The sequence below is a fragment of the Sporothrix schenckii genome (genome assembly GCF_000961545.1).
Source record: "Sporothrix schenckii 1099-18 chromosome Unknown Cont41, whole genome shotgun sequence".
In the NCBI taxonomy this organism is placed as follows: Eukaryota; Fungi; Ascomycota; class Sordariomycetes; order Ophiostomatales; family Ophiostomataceae; genus Sporothrix; species Sporothrix schenckii.
In genome coordinates, this window is record NW_015971142.1 from 3046762 (window position 1) to 3067815 (window position 21054).

The following is a 21054-nucleotide window of genomic DNA, read 5'->3' on the forward strand; positions in this document are numbered from 1 at the left end:
GGGAGGGGAAAGAGCGGGATAGAATTGGCACTAAGAAGGAACGGACTTGAAGCTTGTGTCTGCAGGAGTATACGGCATCATACTGACGGAGGAGAGCCAGCGAACCGGGCAGATGAAAGAGTGCTAATTGGTATTCCCACCATCCGCCTCGATATTCGGTTTCCCTAATTCACATTGGGCAGTTGAGAATGAAGGCAAAGACGGCGGAATAGAAATACAAGACCAACGAGGAAATAAGAACTGCTAGTTTGAAATGGGTCGCCTCCACCTTCCCTCCACTTCGAAAAAATGACCTAACCTGAAGGGCAGGAGCGATCGTAGCAGCAGCTAACCTGACAACAGTGGACGCAAAAAAGCAAAATGTGCGAAAATACAAAATAATAAATAAAATACACATTACATCATGAATGTAACACCCAGCATTTGGATCAAACTTGCAACAAGAAAAACAAAAAGAAAAACAAAAAGAACCTTCACTCGGAACGATGAGCTTACACGGAACGAACGGGAAATCACCCTACACCAAGACTCGGCCAAAGCCCAGAACCAAGGCACGAAATAAGAACGAATGTTGAGCCAAGACGATGGGATAGGACTGTAAGAACCCAGTGAGACAAGACGGGGTAGAAAGAAAACGAAGTTGCGCGATGCAAGGCCAGACCAGGTCGCATAACGACAAGCTGCTAGACATACACCCCTCCCCCTCACTCCATCGACCTCCGTCGTCGCCGCCCAGTGTCCCTTGTGAAATTTAGTCCTGCCGCACGAAATGGTGTGTCCAGCCGTCGATTCTATTGGCGTCAGTCGATTTATTTAATTCGTGTTTTTTTTCTAATTACAACGGAAAGAGATGCAAAAGAAGAGCGGGGCGTTGTGGTACGTCGATTGTCATACGTCGTGTCCCTTGTCCGACAGCATGCCATCTCGTAACCTCTCCCGGCGAGTTCTAGGTTCCGATCGAGCAGCCAAGATGCAAACGGTTGTAATGGAGTGGCAAGAGGTAAAAGCCGGAGGCAGGGCGAAGACTAGGGAGGAGATGCCAGCAGGCGCTGCTGCAGGTGCATATCTCTTGTACTTTTGTACCAGCAGCCGTCCTGAGCCCCGAGAATAAGGGACCCGTCACAGGTGAATGGCACGACGAACGGTGTTATCGCTCTGATAAGCGTCAACGAACAGCTCCTGAGTCTGAGCGGAAAGTCAACAAAAAGTCAGGAGATCGCCACAGCCAGCACAGCTGCGCGCAGATTTTGATCAAATGCCCAAATATCCAATACACACATCTCCTCTCCTCTTCAACATTTCAAGTCATCAACAGCATCCTCCCCAACATCCTCCCCAGCATCCTTTCCAGCATCTTCCCCATCTTCCCCAACATCCCCATCAAGCCCACGACCATGACCAACACATCCACTCCTACGACGCAGACGGCCCTGGTCTGTGCCGGCGCTGGCGAGTACCTCCTTGCCAAGGGCGTCCAGGTCGTCTCTCCGCCACCGCCCGGCATGCTGCTCTGCGCCGTCAAGGCCGTTGCCCTCAACCCGGCCGACTGGAAGATGGTCGACTTTTCGGCGACGGCCGAGTTTATTGGTGGCCACGAGTTTGCCGGTGACGTCGTGCAGGTTGGTGCCGGCGTCGAAGGCTTCGCAGTCGGCGACCGTGTGCTGGCACCTGTTCCGGGCCTTTTTGGCGCCATCATCGACGATAGCAACAAGGACAGTCCGATGGCCCGCAGCAAAGCCGGTGCGTTCTGCGAGTACGTGCCCGTTGCCGTCGACATGGTCGTCCGCCTGCCGGAGAGCATGAGTTACGAGGACGCCGCCGGGCTGAGCGTCGTGACCTACGCCGCCGGCCTGGCACTCTACCAGACCCTGCAGCTTCCCCTTCCCTCCGTCGAGCCGCGCCCCGACGCCGAGACAGCAGCCGCCAAGCCCACCTACGTGCTGGTCTCCGGCGGTGCATCGGCCTCGGGCACAATTGCCATTCAGCTGCTCAAAGCGTGAGTTTATTTATGGATGTCCCAAACGCATGTGGCGTTTCATTCATGGGCCCCTTCACTGACACTTTCTTGAAACAGCTCCGGCCTTGCCCCAATTGCCACGTGCTCGCCCGACAACCGCGATATGCTCCTCGCCCTCGGTGCCGTCGAGACGTTCGACTACCACAACGCGTCGTGCGGCATGGAGATTCGCAACTACACCCAAAACAGCCTCGCTCATGTTATCGACTGCGTCACCCAAGCCGAGTCCATGAAGCTGTCCTACGAAGCCATTGGCTCTGCGGGCGGCCGTTACATCGCGCTCGACCCCTTCCCGACGCGCATCCAATACTCCCGCCGCGAGGTCCAAGCGGACTGGATCATGGGGCCCACTCTGTTCGGCGAGGCCGTCAAGCTGGCTGGCACGTATGGTCGTCCGGCCCGCCCGCAGGACCGGCTGTTCACATCGCGCCTGTTTGGTCTCGTGGAGCGCATGCTGGCTGCCGGAACTCTGAAGCCGCACCCGGTCGAGTTGCGGACGGGAGGCCTGTCGGCCGTCACACAGGGCATTGAAGACCTGCGCATGGGTCGTGTGCGGGCCCGCAAGCTGGTCTACCCTGTGGTGTAAAGCTCTTTTTTAAGGGCTGACTGGAAGGATATTTACTCTGATGTTTTATTTGCCATGTGCTCTTTTGTTATTAACGTGGCGGAATATGGGTGGATTGCATGACCGGGGCCTAGCCACAGACAGCTGTCAAATTTCATTCATCAATACGAAACGGAGTACGACATACGACGTGAGTTGTAGTCTCTTTCACTAACGTTTTGGTTATGGAATCCCTTGCCAAAGAAAGGTGCGCCCAGAACTAGGAGTAGCGTAGAGAGATCCTAGCGACGATCGCCACTGCGATTTCCCGCTGGAGAACACCTTTTATTTTTCTATTTTTTTCGTATGTCCCAACACGATTTTGCCCCTTCTCGTCGAGACATGGGGACGTGCTTGTCTTGGCTTCGAAGCTTGGACACAGAAGGAAAGAAACATTTTGGTGCGAATCGGTGGCAAGGGGTTCCATATTGGCGGCGGGATCCTCTAGAGACAGGGTCAGGGGGGGCTGGGAATGAGGAGGAAGGATTCCAAATGCAACATACGACGAAACTATTTTTCGACTGCAAGTGCGAATTAAGGCATAGCGCTCAAAGAGGCTGAGAAAGTGGAAGAGAAAAGGAATGACAGGAAAGCACAAAAAGAAAGCAACAGTACAGAACAGGTGACACAAAATTAGCGGTTTTGTCGCGGGCACAACCGAGCGGCCCGTAAAGTGAAGGAGCGCCGATGCTAATCATCAACAGGGCAGAGACAGGGTCTGAGCTCACAAGACACTTACTAGAAGCAGCACCCAAACCAGAAAGAATAAAGGTTAATCCCCCGCCTAAGTCGATGGTGAACGGCGAAATGCTGTTAACAGATTAGTGCCCAGAAACTAGAACAACAAGCGAAAGAGAGTTGTGCGTTTGTAACGGGCTCGAATCGTCTTTGGGAAAATATGTCACTGTTGGCGACTTTTTTGTTAACATTCAAACAAAGGCGGTGGCAGAAACACGCCACTTGGCTCCGGCACAAATTTATTTTACGCCGGAACAAAATTCCCAGCTCGTGACTAGGAGGTCATGCGGCCCTTGAACGTGTCCCAAGGCGTGCTCTCGGTATTCAAGGCAGACAATGGTTGTGTACTACAACATTCAGGGACGACATTGTGTCCACAGATCCGGAAAAAGAAGGGAAACAACCAACAGACATGGAAACGAAGTCGGCAAAATACTTTCTCATGGTTGGCAAGACGAGCGGCAACATGGCACGAGCTGAACCGTACTCTTTTCTGCCCAGCATGCTATGGATTGCGCTCCGGTTTGCCTCGCACGGGAGGACACCAATTTGTGCGGTTAGTACTCCAAGTGAGGGAGTGCCTCGATGCCGCGGCAGGCGCAGTGCATGCAGTTCGGCGGGTTCCTTCGATGTGGCAGACGCTAGCCCAGGACAAGACTTGCAGGAGGAGACCACACAAAACCGAGCAAAAGAGAAAAAAAAGACCGGAATACGGCCAGCGAGCGCCAGGTGAGATAATAGTACATCTTGTCATAACAGGTGGGGGGGCCGCTCTCGAGAGCTGTCAACCAATCGACTGGACAAGTCGGCTGAAGCGAGTAGCCCTGGTCACTGGTGCCAATGCAATGCAAGGCTCCTTGCATTGCATAGCATCCCCCATGGCAAGGCATGACATGATATTCACCGTGAGCAAAGCAAGTAAGCGGGACTGGACGAGAAAGGTACTTTTGTCTGTTTCGTTGGCAAGGCGGCGAGAAGAATAGGCAGAGCACATCAGACGTGGTGAGGAGAGGGCTGTTCTGAGACAACAGCAAGCTGTTTTCCCAACCTGCTTACCTCTCACGAAGCAAGTTGCTGACCATGAAAACTCGATATTGGCTTGTCAAGACCGCGAAGAAAGATCAACAAGTGAGACATTATTTGCTCGAGTTCGAGGCCTTTTGGTGTCGGCGTTGCGGAGAGGGCATTCGTTTTCTTTTTTCTTATTTTTTTTTTGTTTTTGCATGTAGGCCGTCTAGACGACCTGCGTCAATGTTCCTCGTTTGGTTTAGATCACCCGACGCTGACCGTGACAAGACTTGACAACGCATACATACATAGTTGACCCTTTCTTGGCCCGCAGAGCGGCGATCCGTTTGGCCAGTTCACCTCACATGCTTACTGTGCATTCGAGGACAAAGAAGAAGGTGCAATGTACTTTGTACGACACGAACAGTCTACAGGACCAGTTGCCCACCTACGCCATACATGCGCGCATACTGATGACCGTAGCACCCGTCTGTCTCGGCCACATTGCCACGGAGCTTCCTTGCTTCCCCAACGGTCTGGGCCTCCTTGCATGGCCCTTGCTTACCATCTTGTTTGATCAGCGCCAAGTCAGCAGCACCTTTTGAGATAGTGTATCACGGAAATCGGCGCCGATGGGCGAGCACGATATTTTTGCGGCGTGAGTACATGTATGCCATTGTGTCTGTCCTACGACCGGGTGGCGACGACGTTTTCTGACGGCAGCACGTCGTGTCGTAGAACCGCAGCATCAATCAATCATATTGTTCTTTTACAAGCACAAGCTACCAGGGACGCTCCGACGACTCGGCTCGGGCCGGTTGTCGTTCTCGAGAACATTGTCTCATGGTGACCGGCGGTGTATCACGTATCACACCGAGAAAGGCGACACAAGTCATAGAAAGACGTAAACCATACATGGCGTAAAGTTTAGCAGATTGTAAGAAGATGACCAAAATGCCCAAATCACAAAATGATGTCTAAGACTGAGTGGTTTTCCCAATGTTCTATGATCCAAAACGCATTGTACAACAAAAAAAAACGCCGCCCAAAATGCCGAACCATCTTGCCTCAGTGGGTATATTGTCCCATCACTTGCCTCGTCTCGCGTCTTGCTTGCTGCTTCCATCATGTCCACGCCACCTTCTCACTCGCGCCTACGACTTCTCCTTGAAATCGGCGTTGTCGTCGTCCGAGACGTTGCGGCTGGTCCTGGCCAGGGCACCTTCCGGAGTCAGGGCCTTGCCCTCGGTGCTGGTGGCCTGCTTCTCGAGGCCATGCTCGCGGTTTTGCTGGGCTTCGTGCGCATCGGCCTCAGCAAAGGCGTCGTCCTCGTCAACCGCGTCATTCTCTTCCTCGGGACCAGATGGGCTCTGCTGCTGCTGCATCTGGTCGGCACGCATGCGTTGAAGCACCTCGGCAGCTTCGGCGGAATACTTGCAGCGCATGCGAATGGCCTTGCCGTAGCGCATGAACAGGAAGGGGAAGGGAACGCAGGCAAGGGCCAAAAAAGCAGGGATCGAGCTGGCCCAGTGGACACCCAGGTTCTTGTACATGTCTGCGATGACGCAATGTTAGCTGGGTTCATTCTTGTACTTATACCTGGGACGACAAGATCCAAAACGTACACGTTGTGAACAGGGGGAAAGCAGCGCCAAAGAGCGACCGGATGACTGTGCTGGCAGCCAACACCGAGGCGGCAAAGATGACGTACGAGTCGATCAGGTAGTTAAACAGACTTAAAAAGACGAGGACAATGCCAGTCGCAAAGAACCCAGAGCCGATGATAGGCACAACCCAGTGGACGGGGGCCGCATTGGTCCATGCGAACCAGAACAGGCCAATGGGCAGCAATATGGAGCCAATGGCACCCGCAGGCAGACGCGCCTCGGGCGGCGCCGTGCCGTCAGGCGACGCCGCGACCTTGCGCGCATAGCTGCGGTTGTCAAATATGGCATACGATACGCCCGTGACCATGCCAACTGCAATGCCCAAAAAGGCCAGGCCGCCAATACCGGCAGACCAGCCACGGCCCTGCTGGAAAATGATTGGGAAGGCGGCGAACATCATGTACATGGTGCCGTAGATGATGGCCATGTAGATGGACAAGACAAAGACAATGGGCTCTCGGAACAGCAGGATCCAAGGCCGCGACAGAGCCGTGCGGAACTGCGTGGCCATGGAGGGTCCTTTGGCACCGGCCACGCGGTGGTGCATGTCCAGCTTGGAGACGTAGACTTTGCCAGTGTGCTTGGACAGTGCGGCCGCACGCTTGCGCAGCAGAACCGGCGCGTACGTCTCCGGTACGACCAGGCCGCCCATGATCGTCATGACGCCCGTGAAGATGGCCATCAGACCCTCGACCCAGCGCCAGCCGGCAGCGTCGCCCAGGAAACCAGAAACAATGGGGCCCAAGGAGGGGCCGAGGAACGGAGCAGCGGCGTACACGGCCGTGGCCAGGCCCCGCTCCTTGGCCGAGAACAGGTCGGCAATGACGCCGCCTGCGTTTGTCAGGGGCGAGGAACCAAAGGCACCGGCAAAGAAGCGCATAATGATGAGCGTCTGAATGTTCTGCGAGACGGCGGCGCCGACATTGAAGAGGGTCAAGACGGTGTATGTGAGGACGAAGAGAATCTGGCGGCCGAAGAACTCGCTGGACGGTGCCCAGAGGAGCGGGCCGATGGCAAATCCCAGCACGAAAAGCGAGATACCGAGGATGGACAGCTCAGTGGACACGTGGAAGGTGGCCATGACCTCGGCCAGGCCACCAGTATAAGCCGTACTGACAAAGGCAATACCGAGCGTTGCTAAGGCCATGATGAGCGTGTACGTCCATTTCTTCCACTTGGGGACCTGCTGCGGGTCGCGAGGGTCGACAGGCAGGAAGGACACGACGTAGGGCGACTCTTCGGTGCCGTCGCCGGGGTAATGATGGGCGAGCATCTCGGGGGTCAGGCCGGACGGGCGGAAGACGATGTCCCAGTGGGAGACCTTTGTAGGTGCAGCTGGTGACACCGGTGAGGGTTCTGGCTTGGCCATGGCGCCGGTCTCGAGGTCGCGTTGCGGTGTCCCGGGGAATGTGGCTTGAGCGGTGACGGAGGATGCCGCCGAAGGCACCGCGGCCGCCGGCGATGGGTTTTCTGCGGGCATGTTTGTGCCGGGTAGAAAGAGAAAATCTCAGGTGCGTGGTGAGCACAGTCGACGGAGAAGACAGATCAGGCCGTATCAGAGCAGTGTCTGGTGGCAACAGTCACACAGAAGCAAATTTGAATAGGTGTTGTCGTAGACTCAAAGCTGGAAGCTGCTGACCATGATATAAGATGCGATGATGTCAAAGTGGGAATGATGCGGCGGTGTCTGAAAACGGTTATACAAACATTCTAGCAAGTAAAAGAAGGACAATAAAAGGAGAGATGAAGCCAATCGAGGCAGATGGTCAAGGATACATTTCATAAAACTGGACAAACAAAGAGAGCGAAGTTGATGCACCAGACGGATGTAAGCTGCTTATATATAAAACTGGACAGAAGGGGGCAGGAGGACGGCAAGCGAGCACAACAAGATAAACAGCAAAAGGGCCAGGCGCATGCCGCGTGCGTCGTGGGTCGGGCACCGGGTCCGTGGTGATTTCTGTGGTTTTTGTTTTGCGACTTTTGTTTTTGGGGGGTCCCGCTCCGCTGTGGGCCGTCTTGAAGACAGAGGCAAGGAAAGGAGTAAGATACAGTAGGAATACTCGGCAGGATCTCAAGGGCGAGGCAAGGAAGGTGCAAAGCGCAATTGTACAATTTACGGGGGATTGCGAACTAACACAGCGCGTGGGCGCACAACTTGCACAAAAATATGGAGTGAACGGATGACGGAAGTTCAGTGAGCACTTGCCTCGCGCTTCGGCCTTAACTTTTGCATAAAACAAACACTAGTGCGTTGCTGACACTTTGTGCACACAGTAATTACTGTGCCTCTTTCCTTCGACGTTGCTTTATCAGCTGGAGGGAAGGAACGAAGCCGGGTACCATCTGCACAAAGATGAGTGTGACACGGAAGACGGAAAGTAGGAAGCGGGTCCCGTAGAACGAAACGAGGAGCCACTATCTTACTTTATTCTTTCTCGCGTTTCTTGCAGCCCCCCGCCAGTATGGCATCCCGTCTGGTTGGTAGGAACTTTTGGCGGAAATTTGAACCGGAACGCGTGGTCATGGCGGTCAAGGTGGTTATGGTGGTCCATTGGAACAAACAACATATTTTCACTTGCTCTGCTGGGGACAAAGTCTTTTTCTGAGCATAAAATTAGAATCATGGAAAGCAAGCCCATGTCATTGGATTTGTCGTATCTACATTCCTACAGGAAATTGCCAACAATCAGGATCTTGTCAAGGCCCGTTTCGTCCCTGTTTAGCCATCTGGACTCGACAGGCTGGCCTAAGCGCCGTGGAGTACACGACAGGAGGGTGGTTGATGAGGTGACGAAACACGATAGGGCTCGCGCGGCCACAATGGCCTAGCCCGTGTCATTTATTTGTAACATGGGCAGAATAGGCCGGGAAATGGGTAGATCTCTTTAACGTATGTCGTACGTGGTATCACGACCCGGTGAATCTGAGAGGATAGCCATGGTAGCGACGAACATAATGTGCGATTAGACATATCGCCATTGCTTTTGCGTGGCGTTTTGCAAACATGTTTGCAGATCGTTTGAAGAACGCCCGAAGCACGTTGAAACACGACGGAGCCCTCCAAATGCATGCCGAGCCAGCCGGTCGTTATGTCACTTCCAAGGGTTAGGTAAATACCATACTCTGTGCGGTATGCTTTCAGAAAACAGTTCTGACAAAGCAGCTTTCGGTTGTTGTGGAGATATCGCCGTAAAGTCCGCACTGTCTTGGCATAACAGTATCTTTCGTCTAGCATGATGGTCATAATTGTGGTTCATTGTGTGGATTTGTTTCTCTAATGTTCCTTTTAGTTTACCGTTTTCAGTCTTTGGGCATCCATATTTGATTCTAAACCGGCGTGGGTTTCTCAACTTTTCCCATTTATTTTGAGCCTCAGCATCGGTAAAGCATATCTGACGGGACGCTCCACACACCGACTTTACGCCAGTTTAGAAAACTTCTTTAAGGCCCCAATTGTGAGGACCAAATGAGACGACGAGAACGGCGGTAGGAAACATAACCGTGGTGTTCTTGGGGGGGAGCGGTTCTGATATTGCTTTACTTTCTTGTCCCCCGTCTGCTCTTTGCTCTTCCCTTGTATTGAGTGTGAAAACCCTCTACGTTGTCTGTTTTAACTCTACGGAGTTATGCTCTTGACGTATTTTTTTTTTCTTTTATTTTTCTAGCGTTGGAGCATGTCTGCCAGCTGTAACATTATGTCCTAGCTCATCGCTCCATGTGTCTTATGCACGATTTGCCAAACTCACCCACAATTGTGGTCCCACTCATAACGGAGCGTAGAGCATCCGTGATTTGCACAAAAATCTGTACAATCAGACCAGCCTACGAAGTAGTCCGCGTCCCCATTCACGCCCCAAAGATGCCCCATGCACAATGTTTTCTAATTGTACATGGTGGTCTGCGGCTGTAGCAAAGCTTAAGTCCCTGTCTCACGGAAACAATTATGCTTACCAATGGAAAGAAAGGAGCTCTACAGGGTGCATAAATTAAATGGCCGTTGTGACCCCAATCTGGTGTGTTGCAGTTTCTCACTCTCAAAATGTTTCTGACGTCGTATGTGTGCGGCCTCTGTGGCCGTCTGGCACCATGCACTCGTAGTCGTGGCCCGGCATTTACAAAGGAAAAACATACATTTTGGGTGCGACATTCGGACTCTGCATTCTTTAAAGCCGTGTCAATGTCACGGCCGGACATTCAAGTCCGTGCTGACCACCACTTCAGCCACGACACAATGTCAGTGCTTTTAGTTTCTGGGCCACCTCCGATAATCAAAACAGGCCAGGGACCGACACAACGTGGTTTGGTTCTCAGTCACCAGTGTCCTAGAAGGAACAGAGAAAAGATACAATGGTGTTTCGTAACCGAAGCTCAGATCTGGCATGCGGAGAAGGATGTGAGGTTTTGTTTAAAGAATGACAACCGGTTGATAGCCTGGACCCAAGGAAATTTTGTCACAAATCATCTCACGTTTGTGGAATCATTTCTTGTCTCGTCTCAATTCAGAATCGCTCATGTGCTTACCTTGGGCTAAGCCAACGAACTCTGCTTTTCTAGATGCTGTTGATTTCGAAATTGTCTCAAGTTCTGTCGTTCGCTCGCATTCAGAATCCCATCTTCACTCAGAATCGGGTTTTGAGTATCTGAGCAGGGTCCATAAAGCCAGATGTCAAGCTATGTAGATTCTGCTGCGTCATGGTAGGAAGCTACCCCGGCAGCCCGGTAAGGTTGAGTTTACACGATTATTAATTTCTTTTGATGAAAATCAACCAAATCGAAACTGGGTGGATGGAAAGAACAGGACAAAAAAAAGGTCCAGATTAGATCGAAATAAACTGAAGGCTTTTAAAAAGACTCGAAATTATCCAATAAAATCCAAACCTAAACTGACGTCAACAGAAACCACTGTGAATTACCAAAACAGCGCGCAAGTGCAAAGTACGATGAAGCAAAGCAAAATAATAGCCCCGTCTTGTTTCAAGGTGAACCTCGATTCGGTCACATGACCTCGTGTCAAGCCAGAACCCAATGAGACAGCGCGCCTTGGCCACACCTGCCCGTCTCGTCTACATGGCGGCTCGTCGCTTCCCTGCATCGCACTAAGAATACGGAGGTCTCAATTTAAGCATTTAGGAGCGTTCCTGACGCATCTCGACGTCGTATCTTTTATCGCGACGACCACGACGGCACAGTAGGACGACAATCGACACGACGAATCTGCGGCCCCGCCAAGGCCAAACACTCTCCTTGCGCCACCGACGAGCGAGCTTGCCCGTGATGGAGTGCTCCTCTTCCATCGCCATATAGCTGCCCCCTTTCGCCTCTCATTCTCCATTGAACGGTTACTCGTTTCATTTTCCTTTCTAGTGTATGCCCTCACGCGCCATCGCCGACATGGCCGCTCGAAATGCAGCTGGAACGCCCCTGCTTGCTGTTCTTCTGCTGCTGGGCGCGAACCTGTTGATCCCGCTCGCCATTGGCATCTTCGGCAAGGGCTTCTTCCCCTACAAACCGCTGCTGCCTGGCCTCGCGCAATATGAGGATCATGGCTTCGGACCGCCGGCACCGGCACCCTTTGACCGTATCGTGTTCATGGTCGTTGATGCCCTGAGGAGGTGGGGTTGCCACCTGGCAGTGTCGACGGTGTTTCGCTGAACCTCCATGTTGACCTCTTTTTTCTCAGTGATTTCGTCTATGTCGCAAACAGCGGCTTCCAATTTACCCAATCGTGAGCCACCCCCTTAACCCCCCGGAGAGCACCCGGCCCAGCTCTGACACGGCACAGACTCATCCGCAGTGGTGCCGCCGTGCCCTTTACGGCACATGCCACGTCGCCCACGGTCACAATGCCGCGCATCAAGGCCATCACCACGGGCTCCATCCCTTCGTTTCTCGATGTCGTCCTTAACGTCGACGAGGGCGACAAGTCGTCGTCATTGGCCTCGCAAGATACGTGGCTGGCTCAGATGAAAGCCAAGCAGACCCAGCAGGCAGATGGTGCCGCCGCAGGCGGCAAGCTTGTCCTCTACGGTGACGACACCTGGCTCAAGTTGTTCCCGGACACCTTTGACCGCGCCGACGGCACCTCCAGCTTCTTCGTCGCCGATTTTACCGAAGTCGACAACAATGTCACGCGCCACGTCCCCCGCGAGTTGCGCCAGACCGACTGGGGCCTCATGGTGCTGCACTACCTTGGCCTCGACCACATTGGCCACAAGGGCGGGCCGCGCAGCCCCAATATGGTACCCAAGCAGCACGAGATGGACGCCATTGTGCGCGAGATCTACGAAGCCATGGAAACGCAGCCGCACCTCGCCAATACGCTGCTTGTCCTGCTGGGCGACCACGGCATGAACGACGCCGGCAACCATGGCGCATCGTCCGCTGGCGAGACGTCACCCGCCTTGCTCTTTGTCGCCCCGAAGCTCAAGACAGCACTGGCTGATTCTGCGGCGTCTTTCCTGCCATGCCCTCTCGCCGAACGAGACGATTTTCAGTTCTACCACACCGTCGAGCAGTCCGACTTGGCCCCGACACTGGGCGCGCTTCTGGGATTCCCGGCCCCCAAGAACAACCTGGGCGCGTTTATCCCGACATTCTTGCCACTGTGGTCGGAGCGCCGTGACCAAGTGCAGATCCTGATGCACAATGGGCACCAGATCCTGCGTGTTCTAGAGGCTGCGTTTGGCCCCGAGGTATTCGCAGAGGTGTCCATAGCAGAGTGCAACAGCCCGCAGACGCATGTCCAAGAAATTGCATGCGCGTGGCACGACATTGTGCGTACAGCGCCCCGTCTTGAGGACGATGACGAAAGCGGTGGCTTGACCGACGCGAGTTATGATGAATGGGCCACCAAAACAATAAAGGTATGTTGGTAGGTTTCGTAGCACAGAAAGCAATTAGCAAAGAAACAGCAGGTTGGACAAGGGCTAACCGCTTCTCAGTGGCTTCGCAATGCCCAACAGACAATGAGTGGCATGGCCAGCAACTACAATATCCCCATGCTCGGCCTGGGCCTGGGCGCTGCTGCCAGTTCCATGGTCCTCGCCATCGGGGCCACCTACGCATTTGTCTCGCGAGGCGGAGGCAGTGGCCTGGGCGAGATGACCCCGTTTGCCCTCATTAGCATTACCTATGGCATCATGATGTTTGCCAGCAGTTACGTCGAGGAGGAGCACCATTTCTGGTACTGGGCCACCTCCGCATGGCTGGCGGTGATTGGCGGGCGGAGTGTATCGTTGAGCGCCCGGCAGCCGCCGAAGCACGTTGTTGCTGCTGTAGTAACCGTTGTCGCCGCCTTCATGGCCGTTCGTCTTCTCCGTAGCTGGAACCAAACCGGCCAAAAGTTCGCCGGCGAGCCCGACCTCGTCAAGACCATTTTGCAGCCCAACCCACAGCTGCTCTGGACCGTCGTTGCGGCTACGTACGCGCTGATCGCAATTGAACTGGTGCAAGGACTTGTTGTCTTCCCCGCCGCTGTGACCGCACCGGCTGTGTTTCTCCTTGTTCTCTCGGCCCTGTCGTTCAAGCTTGTCTTTACCTACGAGGACTCGCCCGAGCTGGTGGCCAGCTTTGCTAGCACACTCGTCGAGCTGATTGAGCGCATTGATGGCGGCAGCACCGGGCCGGTTACGCTTATTGCACGCGCCCGCGTCGTCTTTGCTGGGCTGTCTGTTGCGACCGCCGCGGCTGTCTACTCCATTGTCGTTTCGAAGCGGCAAGGCAACACTCTAAACCGACCTGCCACCAATGTTCTCCTCCCGCTCTATGCACTGCTCGCCGTAACACAGTCCCGCACTACCAACATCCCGCTGTTCCTCTTGTTTGGCGTCATCTACCGCTTTCTGGCCGCGCAGCAACAACAACTCACGCCCACAGAGATCACCACGGCCGCGCTGCTCCTGCAATTTGCTTCGTTTTTCGCTTTTGGGGGCACCAACGCCATCTCGAGCGTCGACCTCTCGTCAGCCTACAACGGCATCTCCGGTTTCTCCGCCGGCGCCGTGGGTGTGCTGATTTTTGTCAGCAACTGGGCCGGCTCCATCTACTGGGCCGTTGCGTCGGTTCTCCTTCTCACAACTCGCTCGTCGTCGTCACCGTCTTGTCCCTGGCTGCAGCATGCTAGCCTCCTCACTGTATTTGCGGCGGCCAGCGCCGTGGCCGTCATGGCTGCCTGCACGGCACTGCGGACACACCTGTTCGTGTGGACCGTCTTCTCGCCCAAGTATCTCTACTGTATTGCATGGAGCCTGGGTATGCACTTGGGCATCAACCTGGGCCTTGGCGGGCTGTTATACTGGTTGGGTACTTCCTCTAAACAAACGCCATAATGTGTAATTGGCTGGTCTTGGATAAACAATGACTGTACTATACTACATTTATACAACTAGTAGAAAGGGCTGTAGACGCGGATAGACCAAGAGAGAAAGAGGAAAGATAGCATTTGATTTTCAAAGTCATAGAAACATTAACCAATTTAGACAAGGGGGTAAAACAAAGAGAAAGAAGCCTCGTGGATCCAAAACTACATTGGCGTCACCTGACTGCCAATCAATCATCGAGAAGATCATCTGTCAGCGAGTCTTCGTCTGCCTGTACCGTCGTCATTTGTATCGTGGTGCCGTCGCCGATCTCATCTGCATCCACGTCCGTCTCATTCAGGTCTTCTAACACGCCGTCACCCTCGTCTTCGTCCTCTTCCTTGATCTGGCCCACGATTGTCCGTTCCTCGTTGTTGCCTGCCAGAATGGTGCGGTCATCTACTCCCAGCGATGTGGCCCGGCTCATGCTGCGACGGCCCCCCACGACACTGCCGCTGCCGCCAACGTGGGACGCTTGTGCCTGGTCGAGGTTGTTGACAATCTTGCCGAGGCTGACATGGATCTTATAGAGCGCATTGCGACTGGTCGCATCCGACAGCAGCTGGCTCTCTACTGCTTCCGAGACCTCTTCGTACACCGCCCGAATCTTCTCTTCGGTCGACGTCGGCGACACATACAGCTTGCCCAGCAGTGGTGCAACTGCCTTCTTCTCCTCCTCTGTACAGTTGTTAGTAGCGTGTTTATTTTAATGAAAGGAGGCATAGAACAAGGGCGGGTTGGGGTTGTCTTACTGCTAGCGTTGCCGTACAAGCGGTCGAGAATGGCCTTAGCAAAGTCTAAATGCACGTCGGCGTTGACATTCTTCTTCTCGACGTCCGCAGGCATGCCGGGAACGAAGCATTTGCGGGGGTCCGTCCAATCAACCAAGCATGCACCGATCGTTGCCAGGCTGGCCATCTCGGCATCAACGTCCTCATCGTCATCTTCCAGGCCTTCACGCACATTGAAGAGTGCGTGCAGGGCATCCAGCGACACAGCCTGCATCAGCGCCTGGTTCTCGGCACGAGAGTAGCAGAACACAGGAAGGAAGTAGTTGAGTGCCTGGCGGACACCCTGGTTGGTAGAACTGGAAGGCTCAAAGTAAGCAACGACCAACGTCTTGAGCAACTCAAATGCCACTTCCTGGTCCGTCACCACACGACCGAGTAGAAGCTTGGAGACGGCCACTGTCGCTGTCGCTTGCACCTCCGGGGCCTTGGCACCTGAGCGGAGGGCCTTGACGTACACGCGGAGCAAGGCCGGGTTGCTGGAAAGCAGCTGCGCGCCGTGAACATTCAGGATGTCGGTCAGAATGTGCAGGGCCGTAATCTGCAGGGAGGTGTGACCCTTGGTGTAGAAGCGCATAAAAACTTCCAGGTTCTCTTCGGCCAGGGACCGATCAAGCAGGGCGCACAGGCCAAGACACACGAGACCACGCTCACGAACGGGCGCCTCGTGGCTGCGTACGGCCGGAACCACCAGGTTGTTGAGCATAGCCACGAGGTGGTCGTTCTTCTGGAGGCTGCCGCTGACGTTGGAGAGCATGCACTGCACAATGTGCAGGCACTTGAGGTTGATGACAATCTCCTTGATAGCCTTGGCCTGGGCCTCCTCTTCCGTCAGCTCGGGCTGCTTGGATGATTGTCTGCTCTTGGTCGGCGTCGTGTCGCTGCTCACTTCCGACCGGGCAGAGTGGAAGCTGTCGTCTTCGGCAGCTTCGTTCGTGTCCACGTCGTCGAGAATCGTGTCGTGCACGTCGGCGACGGCCTCGAGGACGACGCTACAGAACTCGCGCTCACCAGCGGCATCAGGTGCACAGATGTCGCGTAGGACGTTGACTGTCAGCTTCGTCACCTCGTCGGGCAGGTCCGAGATGGACAGGCTCTGTCTCAGCAGCGCAAACATCTTACGCCGGCCCACCTCGTCAGAGTAGTCCAGTGTCAGGGCAATGTGAAGCAGCTGCTCGACAATGAACTCCTGCTCTACGGTATCCTCTTCCTCGTCCTCTTCGTCCTCGTCGACCTCCTTCTCCTCGGCTCTCTTGATGGCGTCGACAAGCACCTTAGTGTAGCGCTCCAGGTAGAACGCGAGCTTCGTGACCTCTGGCAGCTTCTCTTCAACCAGACACTCGTATTTTCCGCTGTCGTCACTGCGGCAGAAGTCGTTGAAACTCCGCGCCATGAACACGGACTCAGCAGAGAGCGTCTCCCAGAAGGCGTCGTCAAAGTTGACGGCATCGCGGTAGTCGGGACGGCCCTCCCAGAAGCCCTGCATGGCCTCGAGCGCCACGCCCTCTTCGACACCCGAGTTGACAACGTCGATACGCTCAAGAAGTTCAAGAAGGCCGTCAAAGCTGGGCGCCGCAGGTTCCGCCGGCTGGCCGTCTTCACCCGCTTCAGGCAGGCCAGCGCAGTCCTCAATCCAGCGTTCACGGAAGAGGCGGCCGGCAGCCTTTCTGACGTTCTCGTCTCTGTCACGCAGGCCCCAGCGGAGGAGCTTCTCGCGCATTGACAGCGACAAGTGGCGGAAGTCGCCTAGGGCAGGCAACAGACGAGAGTAGACCGCGCGGCGGGTGGCGGCGTCGGAGTCTCGCGCACGCTCAAGAAGGTATGGCAGTGTGTTGGGCAGAATCGGCAGGTTGACCAGCAGCGACCGACGTACGTCCGCACTAGGGTCGTTCTGGAGGACCTCGAGAAGTTTGTCGAGCAGGCCAATCGCAGCGGCACCGCCCTCGCTATCGTCCGAGTCCTGGGCCTCTTCGACGGAGTTACCAGCAAGACGGCCCAGGCCCAGGACGGCTTGCGCGCGGATCATGGCCTCTTTGTCGCGAATGCGCCGCAACAGGCCAGAGCGCAGCTTCTGGAACAAATCGTCGTCGATAGCGTCGAGTGAGTTGACAATGTGCGAGATGAGCTGGGTGGCGCGGTAGCGCACGTACTTGTCCTTGGCGACCAGAAGGAGGAGGACCTTGTCGACCAGGACGCCCGTCAGACGCGTGCCAGGGGTCTCCGGCATGGTGCTAGCATCCTCGTCGACTTCGCCCAGCAGCTCGTTATCCTTCTCGATGGCGTGGCGAAGGAACAGGCCGACGAAGCGAATGACCTTGTCGCCAACTGGCTCCGACTTCTTGACTGGCATGACGCGGTACACGCAGCGAACAAACTCCTCGTTGAAGTCATCTTCGTGAAAGTCGGCCGACACTGCGGCTGACGCCTTGACGCTCGTCGGTTCGTAACAGCAAGCCTCCTGGATCTTGCGCAGGTTCACTGCGAGCTTGCGGTGCGAGGCCGTGTTCTTCTGCGCCTCGCGAAAGACAGGCGCAATCTTTGCACGCAGAGCATTGTCTTCAGGCTCGGCGGGGATGTCGAGGTTGACAGACGAGGCGCGCGACGCGGCAGAGGGGCGGCCAAGTGTTGTCGAGGATGTTTTGTGCGAAAGGGCACTGGAGACCCGCGAGGTCCTTGATGTGCGGGCAGGCATGTTCTGTCTGTTGGGGGCGTGTGATGCGCGATGCAAAAAGCAGACACCCAGTCACTGTATCCTGGTATCGAGAAAGTGGTTGTTGGATGAAATGCACCGAAGTGCTACTGTCGCGAGACGTGGCACCGGTTTGGCGATGGTGGGCCATGACAACAAAGGGTGCCGCCTTGTTTATTTTGGTCCATTTCGGGACTAGTCTAGCTCGAACGTCAACAGCTGTGCACGTGACGGCAAGAAATATCTTATCGCGATAAAACATCCCCACTTTAATTTTTCTGGTGCATCCACTTTAAAAAGTATTCACTGAAGAGAAAAAAGCTGGGCATTCGAAAAAGAGTTGATAGTGTCTACCAGCAACACTCTTTCGCAGACAGCCGAAAAAACGCCAGCACCACCACGACCATGGCCAAGTCTGTGACACAGAAGAGACGGAGAGAGGCGGAGGCCGACCAGGAACGCCGCCATGAGGAATCCGGCGACGCCCAGTCGGCCGCGATAACTGCGCCGCCGAATAAGAAGGCTCGTGTCGAGGAGCGCCGGTCGATTTTTGTCCGGTCGCTGCCGACGACTGCCACCAGCGAGAAGCTGACCGAGTTTTTCTCGGAGCACTTCCCCGTCAAGCACGCCACCGTCGTAACGGACCCCAAAACCAAGGAATCTCGGGGCTATGGATTCGTGACCTTCACCGACGCCGAGGACGCTGCCGAAGCCAAGGCCAAGCTGGACAACCAGCTGCTCGAGGGCCGCCGACTGCGACTCGAGATTGCGGAGCCGCGTAGCCGACCGACTGCGACAAACGCCTCGGCCAAGGCCATTGCAGGTGCCGCGGCGGCTGCCGACAAGAAGAAGAAGCGCGAGGAGGATATGCTTGAGGCACGCAAGGCACCCAAGCTCATTGTGCGCAACCTACCGTGGAGCGTAAAAACGTCGCAGGACCTGGCGGCGCTCTTCCGTATGTACGGAAAAGTCAAGTTTGCCGATCTGCCAAGCTCCAAGGGAAAACTGTCGGGCTTCGGCTTTGTTACCCTGCGTGGCAAGAAGAACGCGGAAAATGCCATCGTGGGTGTCAACGGCAAGGTCGTGGACGGGCGGACGCTCGCTGTCGATTTTGCTGTCGACAAGCAGAAGTGGGAAGAGCTGCAACAGAAGGATAGCGGCGACAACATCGACGACGCCGAGGAGACGAAGGATGCCAAGTCGCCCAAGACTAAGACGTCCAAGGCTGGCAAGGAGGCTTCTGGTCCACCAAAGACCGCCGAGCAGCTGCAGGCAGAGGAGGATATGCGGAACTTTATGAAAGACAATATGGAGAATCTCGAGGAGGAGGAGGATGACGATGACGACGCAAAGGACGACGACACTACTAGCGACGAGGAGGGCTCCGAAGATGATGAAGAGAAGGAATGGGAGGACGATGACGAGGAGGAGGATGAGGATGAGGTGGAGGCCCCCAAAAAGGTCCTGACGACTGACAATTCGTCCACGCTTTTCGTTCGCAACCTCCCTTTCACGACTACGGATGCCGAGTTAAAGTCACACTTTTCAAAGTTTGGACCGTTGCGGTACGCTCGCATTGTCATGGACCGAGCTACCGACCGGCCTGCCGGCACAGGCTTCGTTTGCTTTGTGAGCGAAGAGGATGCCAAGGCCTGTGTGCGCACCGCCCCGCGTGCTCAGAAGCCGGCGGTCACCGGCAAGCACTCGGTGCTGCAGGACGAGCGCGTGGACCGTGACGGCCGATATACACTCAACGGTCGTGTGCTGCAGGTGGCACAGGCTGTGTCGAAGGCGGAGGCGACAAAGCTGTTCGAGGAAGGCCCTGCTGCCCAACGGGCCCGGGAGAAGGACAAGCGTCATCTGTTCTTGTTGTCCGAGGGCACGATTGCGGTCGGTTCACCGCTGTACAACCTGCTTCCCGCGCCCGAAATCAAGATGCGCGAGGCCAGTGTCAAGCAGCGCCAGACGATGATCAAGAGCAACCCCAGCTTGTCTTTGAGTCTGACGCGACTTGCTATCCGCAACATCCCGCGTCACATTGATTCCAAGGGCCTCAAGGAGCTGGCGCGCAAGGCTGTTGTGGGCTTCGCGACGGACGTCAAGGAGGGTCGCCGCCAGCCGCTGGCCCGCGACGAGATTGCGCGCGGCGGCCAGCAGGACCGCGAGGCAGAGCAACTGCGGCGCGCCAAGGGCAAGGGCGTGGTGAAGCAGGCCAAGGTTGTGTTTGAGACTGAAAAGGGCACCAAAGTAGACGAGTCGAACGAGGGCGGCAAGAGCCGTGGCTACGGTTTTATTGAGTACTGGTCGCACCGCTGGGCGTTGACGGCGCTTCGCTGGCTCAACGGCCACGCAGTACAAAACGGTAACAAGACGAACCGCTTGATTGTCGAGTTTGCGATTGAGAACGCCAACGTGGTTGCACGTCGCAAGGCCAACGAGGAGCGGTCGCGCAACCCGCGCCCACCGCGTCCAGAGGGTGAGGCGAACGACGAAACCAACGGTCCATCGAACGGCCGACCACGCGGCAATTCCAAGTTTGGCAAGTTTGACAAGTCGGGCAAGTCGCAGAAGCCATCAGAGAAGCCTGGCAAGTTCAGCAGAGCGGAGAACTTTAATAAGTCGACAAAGAACAAGAAAGGAGCATCTGAGCAGGGCGGCGAGAAGACCCTTGCGCAAGCTTCGAAGGCTGCCAAGGCAGCAGCAAAGACCGGCAAGGGCGACACGGGCGCCGATGGTGTGCGGCCGTCCAAGAAGGAGCGGGCCGATGCAAAGCTGGCCGTGCGCCAACAGATTATCCAACGGAAGCGCATGATGCGCAAGAAGAAGGGCGCCTCTCGGGGCTGATTGCATGGAACGAGGTAGTTTGGGCACGGCGTTTTGTCATTTGTTTACATATTGCATAGATTAGCACAAAGTCACTTTTATACAACCTAAAAGGGGTGAACAATTCACTCTAAATAGCATTCACATGGTCTATTTATCCTTCACTCGGGTTTAAGGGCTAGTCATGATGTTGAAGGACTGTTTGAGACAAGAAGTTATTATATTTGTGCCGAAGGCATGATGAAAGTAAGTAGGAAAAAAGGGCAACGCCAGGCTAAAGCTACTCGATGCTGCAAACGAGAATACAACAGGTAGAAAAGAAATAGAGGGGGGAAAAGAGAGGAAAAAGGTCGCCAGTTG

The 21054-nt window shown here is 55.2% G+C and overlaps 5 protein-coding genes across 5 annotated transcripts; 3 read left to right on the forward strand and 2 right to left on the reverse strand.

The window, feature by feature from the left end:
* Nucleotides 1–916: 916 nt before the first annotated feature.
* SPSK_07377 (aspyridone synthetase trans-acting enoyl reductase) lies at nt 917–2603 on the forward strand (the record flags this gene model as incomplete). Its single annotated transcript, XM_016734041.1, has 3 exons — nt 917–1058; nt 1090–1996; nt 2075–2603. 3 exons carry the CDS (start codon nt 917–919, stop codon nt 2601–2603), a joined length of 1578 nt encoding a protein of 525 aa, XP_016591325.1.
* Nucleotides 2604–5521: 2918 nt separating this feature from the next.
* SPSK_07217 (uncharacterized protein) lies at nt 5522–7514 on the reverse strand (the record flags this gene model as incomplete). Its single annotated transcript, XM_016733881.1, has 2 exons — nt 5522–5922; nt 5993–7514. 2 exons carry the CDS (start codon nt 7512–7514, stop codon nt 5522–5524), a joined length of 1923 nt encoding a protein of 640 aa, XP_016591326.1.
* Nucleotides 7515–11428: 3914 nt separating this feature from the next.
* SPSK_06993 (ethanolaminephosphotransferase) lies at nt 11429–14364 on the forward strand (the record flags this gene model as incomplete). Its single annotated transcript, XM_016733663.1, has 4 exons — nt 11429–11649; nt 11718–11762; nt 11820–12900; nt 12922–14364. 4 exons carry the CDS (start codon nt 11429–11431, stop codon nt 14362–14364), a joined length of 2790 nt encoding a protein of 929 aa, XP_016591327.1.
* A 220-nt stretch (nt 14365–14584) lies between these two features.
* Nucleotides 14585–17874, reverse strand: SPSK_06939 (condensin complex subunit 3; the record flags this gene model as incomplete). Its single annotated transcript, XM_016733609.1, has 2 exons — nt 14585–15072; nt 15147–17874. The coding sequence occupies 2 exons, from the start codon at nt 17872–17874 to the stop codon at nt 14585–14587; spliced, it is 3216 nt and encodes a 1071-aa protein (XP_016591328.1).
* Nucleotides 17875–18276: 402 nt separating this feature from the next.
* SPSK_07082 (nucleolar protein 4) lies at nt 18277–20715 on the forward strand (the record flags this gene model as incomplete). The annotated part of the gene is made up of 1 exon (XM_016733751.1): nt 18277–20715. The coding sequence occupies one exon, from the start codon at nt 18277–18279 to the stop codon at nt 20713–20715; it is 2439 nt and encodes an 812-aa protein (XP_016591329.1).
* Nucleotides 20716–21054: the final 339 nt, after the last annotated feature.